Below are 6000 nucleotides of genomic sequence, written 5' to 3'. Positions count from 1 at the left end.
CAGCAACTCCTGCACGCTAGGCTGGGCCAAGAAGAATAGATCATTACACTTTGAAATAAACAAACAAATGGGAAAAAAAGAATGGAATACAAGTGGCTCAAAACCTATGCTTTTTGTTATTTGACATACTATATAGATAGCTTGTAAATACTTTTTGGTAAAAGTGCTTAAGTATACTTTATCCTAATGTGCTGTGTGTTTTCTACTTTAATTTCATGTCTAAATCGATAGCTAATTATAATTCGACAAGAAAAAGAGATTGCAATGGATATGATCTACCTGCTCTGCTGTTAAATTGTAATGTGGTTGGCTGCCTTTACAGTGTTTCCATAATTTGTCTATACCATTTCCAGAGTCACTGTAAGAATCAGGAAATAAATTTCTGGCAAATCATTTCAACACCACACAGAATAGTCACAGAAGCCCTTCGTCTGTGGCTGATGGAAGAGGGAAGGTTTTGATGTCTAATTTTTGCACTCATTTGTCCAGGATTTAAACAGCTTCCACCTCCAGTCTGATGACCAGATGCAAATCAGGGAAACTCTCTCCAGGACTATGGTCATTTAGGCAATGATTATTAAAGCAATGTATCCTTGAAGAATCTGAGAGTACAATTGCCATCACGAATAACATCCATGTCCTTCTCCAGGCCTATCACACAAACTCACATGCTCCCCACAAATACGCATGTATGAGAGAGGTTTTCTCCCCCACCCTGCAAACCTGGTAAGAAATGGACAACTGGATATGTAAAAAACTCTCTTCTTTGATTTTTGTGCTCACCAGTCATTAAAGGGTTACTTTTCAGAGCAGCACAAAAAAAGAAGAGCTGGTTGACCTAACATTTTTTTTCTTACAAAGAAGTGTCAACCCTGAGCTTGTAATTAACAAGTTAAAATCTGTGATTTATATATATTTATATATATAAAAATAGATGATCATACTAAGACTAAAAAAGTGAAAGAAATCTCCATGTCAGTACTATATATTTGTTTGTTCTGAAATTTTGCAGAAGAAATCCCTGTGATAATGAAATTAACTGATATGAAATATGTAGTTAGATGTGAAACACACTATTGATCTGGTGGCTGTTAGTCCATTAGAGAATTGCCATCTTGGTAGGATAATGAACATAGTAGCAGAAAGTCCTAATCGATGTCAGAACAGTGATGAAAGGAAAGAGATTGTATCACAAGAGATTATTTTCTGTCCAAACCCTTGAGGGGAGATTTGTCAGGACTGTTGTTTAGCATTACCACCACGGCTGATGGTGAGCTAAGAGGAAATCTGTGCCAATTGTATAACATGGATGACTACTAAAAGAAGCTAGGTGAAATCGTGCTACTACTCAATTTTTTACTGGGCATTAAGATTTAAATCCTAAACAACTGTAACGTGATATTCTGAAGCTAGTGGAGTTACTATCATACTAAAAGATAAACTTATTTTTCAGCTTCTCTACCTTCATACCAACCTGATGTGGCTGGCAGATGGAGTGCAAGACGTTCACTGTTGAGACATACTTTCATGTTGGAAAAAAAATCCAGACTTCCTCCCTATAGCAATGATCATTCTGATGACCTGAATCATCCTATGGAAGTTCCTAAAGGAAACCTGAAGAATGAAGAATGGTTGCATTTTTTTTGTTCCTTTCTTGTCTTTTTTTGTTTCATTGATATTCTGTTGAAATGCAGCAGCCTTGAGTCAGGCCTGATTCAGAAAGAAAACTGTTTTCTTCGTTTCTTCCCCCCTCTTTTTTCTCATTAGGGAAAAACACACACTGTAAGATCCTTTTTTACTTTTGCAGCATAAAAGGAAATGAAGCTCAGAAAGTCTCCTGTAATAAAGGTTTGAGAAAGAATTCTCTCAAGAGTGGATATTGTCTTCAGAGATATCTGAAAAAAGCAGGAAGCAGTTCAGTCTGGCACCTGGTATTCTTTGGGAAAACAAAAAAGGGAAGCAGGTTGCAGTACTGCTCTCTTCTCGTAGAAAACTGCAAGTGTTTGTGGCATGGTCCATTGTCCAAGAGTATAAGAAAAGAAGAAAGTTGGCTGTTTCTGTAGCTAAAACACAGTTTTTCCGACCAGATCCAGGATTATCTCCACTGTCTCTGCAGTATGAGACTGATGAAGACGACGAGTAACGTCTGCAGTGACCTGCCAGCCTGTGTGGCTGAAGCCTCCACCTCCCTCCTGTCGGAGTCAACCGGTGGTGCTTCGGTGGTGACGAAATCGAACTCGGTGGGACAGATGTCATCTGTACAGCCGCTTCCGCTGCCCGAGCCGCTGGTTTCGTCACCTGGCACAAAGGAGCGAGGGAAACTACATGAGGGCCACGGGTTACAGCGTTCGTCCCTTTTCTCCGTTCCCGTTCCACCCGGGCACCCTGGTGGGGATGAACACCTTGGGAATGGGAAAGTGCTGGTGGTGCTAACTTTCATTCAGTAAAGCATCCAAATGAAAGCCACCATGATTCAATTAGGTGCTTGTTCAGCAGTTAGGTGCTGAAAAAGGAGTGGACTGCTGGCATTATGGAAAGCCCTCAATGTCTTGAGGCATTTGACATGAAGATAAGCAAGAGAAGCATAAGAAACAAATATATAACTGGAATTTCATGGGACAGAAAAGGCTGGTTTCTATGTTGTCAGCAGCACAGAGCACAAAGACCAAAGCAAGCCATTCCAACGGAACCGATTTATAAATGTGTTCCAAAATATACTTATTTAATGACAGTTAATGGTTTCTTACTGGTATCCTGGAAGTTGACATCATTTCCATTATACGCGTTCTTCAGTTTGTTAGTCATGACACGTAAGGCCATGATTTGTTGTCGAATGAAGGTATCTGGCCTTGTGATGTCCACATCTACTTCTGGATTGTTGATCTGGTTGGTCAAGCCATCGTTCATAATCTCAGGCAAGTATCTATATAGCAGGATGAATGATTAGTTTAAAATGCAATAAGTTTCAGAAACAGAAGTCTGTACAGTAAATGCTGTGCTAAGCAATTTGACACTGATAATGATTACACAGTTCTTAAACAGCTCCAGTGAAATGGTTTTTAATTTTACAGACTCTAAAGGCTCTTTTTAGTAGCTCAGCTGCATGGAGAGCAGAAAGGATTTAAGCTCTCCAACCTCCTAACTCTCCACATATTCCCCAGCATGTCCACTGGCTCTGTGAACTACGGAAGAGGTTCACCAGCCAGCAGTAACTCACTGCACGTTCAGATCCTCTACTGATATGAATGGTTGCACACTAAATTAAGCATCTAACAGTGCATTCTTCTAGTTTTATTTCTTTCTGCTTAAAAATTATGAACTCCTTTGTTATATATAGCATATTTGTTGTTCTGAGATAGTTTAGGAGGCTATCTTGAGGCATTATGGCTCTCCTTGTTTAAAGGAAAAACTTAATTAATTTTCTTCTCCAGTTCTTCCTTGCATCCCTTTTTTGACTGTGAACATCTCCAGCCTATCCGACATCCAGGCCCATATACGGCACTGTGACTTTACCAGATTCCAGTATTCTCTTTGATTTGGTCCTTATTCCTTACAAACAGGCTATACTTGCATCTGCCACATGCTTTGTGCATAACACATTTGAGGTATGGTATTTCCTATCCATCCACACATCTGAGTTTTTTATTTAGGCTCTTAGCTTGTAATTTCTTGATCACTGCAGCATTCCCTTCTCTGACCTTGGCAAATGCAGTTTTATGCTGCTCACAGGCAGCAAGTAAGGTTTTGCAGGTATCTCTCTCCTACAAAAATCAGCCTATGCCTCTGATCATCCTATGGTAAAAGTCTTTATCATCTTTTGTTAAATACGCACACTCCGTCCCCTGCTGCTCTTTGTACTCAGGAAACTCCTTACAGGCCTCTGGAAAGCTACGTTTTTTCCTGCTTTGAATCTCTGTTAAAAAGTATCTGTGCATTTTACAGCTCCTAGGCTGATAAAAGGCTGACATTATTTCTCTGTGCTGGCATGGTATCCTGAGAAAATTGTGTATCTCTGCTTCCCTCTCTTGTCTGTCTTATTTACCTACTGTCTTTGTCTCATACTTAGATCGCAAGGGATTTGGGGCAGATCTACCCTTTGTTCTTGTTCTTTATCAGGATATGATCTATTTTGTAATTAGTTTGCGTATCAGGCTATCCTACCGATGTTTGTGGGATTCCTCTTGTGGGTACGTGCTCAGCCAGTAATGATAGTACAGTCTAGCCTACTAACTGCAAACTTTCATGAAGCCTGGTAACAAATACAGTTTTAAGAGTATTTTACTTCACTCTCACTTGTGCCAGCCCAGTTCTCTATCAATATTCAAATTTGGCACTAGTGCCAGTTTTTTGTTCACATTGGTCTGGAAAATAAATGTATTCCATAAAAATAAAGCTGAAAGTAAGGGAGAAGAAAGGACTTTCTCTGCTGAAGTCACGGTTAAGGGAAAATAAGTTTTGTTTTGCTGCCGGAGGTTCACAAATGATAACTGCTTTGCTGCACCACAGAAGGGTTTAGTCTCATCGTAATAGGTACTGGCTTTGCAATATGAGACTCATTTGTCATCAGTGGCCTTTGAAAGCTTACATGAGAATAATCCTGGGGGAGTGTGAACATATAAGAACAAAACATGACTGCCAGAAATACCCAGACTCAAACTGCATGTCCTGTTGTTTCACTAGTACCACAAGGAGAAGTAACAATGCTGTAGGGATCCCATCCAGACTCCTGTGGCACAGGCTTAACTACGGTGAGAATACAGAGCCATCTCCCCTAGTACAGAGGACTGCAGACCACAGTGTTAGGAATCACGAAAGACAGAAATGGGAAATAATTCTGCTGAGCTGCCTGGAGGCAGCAGGACAGAGACCTTGGCATGCAGGGAAGCTCTGGGCTGCAAAGGAACAGCACCTCCATCTGTCACATGTCTCTACAAATGAAATGGCTGCTGTTAGATAAATTACTCAGCCTAGAAGTAAATCAGTGATTTCAAGGTGCGGTTGATTAAAAAAAGTAAGAATGTAAGAATTGCCCTACTGGCTCAGAGAGGATGTCCATCTTGTCTGGTATCTTGTCGATGACAATGGCCATAGCTGTTAGCAGCTAGAAGTGACTTGACATCATTGAGTGTTCACGTGGATTGCTTCCCTTGTTTATGAAGGGTTAGCTGCTCTTTATTGCAAGCCATCCATGAGAAGCTATGGCTAGCTCTAAACAGCAGTTCACAGGCTTTCTTTGACTGATTTATGTTTGATTTCATCTTGTCTTATCGTCAATAATAAAAGAAGAATGTACTGATTTCATAGTAAGCTTTTCATATGGAGACAATATGAGTTAGTTTGGAGATTTAAAGCAGTTAGAGAGTGCTCTGGTGTGTGCTTTTTATGGAGGTTCATATTCTGCACTGTGATCAGTGTGGATTTGGTGTCCTTCTGAAGACCATCTAAGTTTAAATGGACCAGCCCATTCAGTCGCAGGAAGGGATTCAGTCAATCTGTCACACACTCCCTAGTATCTGCCTCTGGATCTGGTGATCCCCAAGGCATTCCTGGCATGGAGGTGTTAACCTCGCAGGAGAACAGCCCAGTGCACCTCACCTGGATGTGTAAGGGAGCCATACTGGATGTGGGTCACAAGAAATCCATTACCTTATGATGGCCTAAAGGTTAGGTGGATACTTAAATTCCCAGGCGAATGAGCCTCTTGGCATTTAGGGCATAAGAGCAAAAGAATTAGAGAGGTGGAGGAGTCATCTTCAGGTTTATGCAGATACCAAAACTTGTACGTCTAAATGCAAGTGCCTGCATATGAGCGGAGTCCCACTCTCACCGGATCTAGTCAGCACAAGATCTGGTCAAAACTAGCCAGGAGTTTATTTGTCAGTGGCGTGGGGATAGCTGTTGGAGTCCCGTGTGCCTTTGGCCAGATGACTAGTTCATTAGATTTCATCTGCTGGGATTTAGTTGCACAAACATAGACATCTGGTGCCATTTGAATGCTCT

The 6000-nt window shown here is 40.9% G+C and overlaps 1 protein-coding gene across 1 annotated transcript in view; it reads right to left on the bottom strand.

The window, feature by feature from the left end:
- Positions 1 to 2095: 2095 nt before the first annotated feature.
- The window catches only part of GPC6 (glypican 6), a 791687-nt gene continuing 787782 nt past the window's right edge, over positions 2096 to 6000 (bottom strand). The window contains exons 9-10 of the mRNA XM_059822469.1: positions 2748 to 2923; positions 2096 to 2298 (exon numbers count right to left, since the gene is read on the bottom strand). Coding sequence (XP_059678452.1) covers positions 2096 to 2298; positions 2748 to 2923 — 379 coding nt within the window. The remainder of the gene's footprint in view (positions 2299 to 2747; positions 2924 to 6000) is intronic.

The sequence above is a fragment of the Gavia stellata genome, chromosome 1 (assembly GCF_030936135.1).
Source record: "Gavia stellata isolate bGavSte3 chromosome 1, bGavSte3.hap2, whole genome shotgun sequence".
Taxonomy (NCBI): domain Eukaryota; kingdom Metazoa; phylum Chordata; class Aves; order Gaviiformes; family Gaviidae; genus Gavia; species Gavia stellata.
Note: the sequence above shows the minus strand (reverse complement) of the source record. Positions and strands in the feature narration are given on the sequence as shown.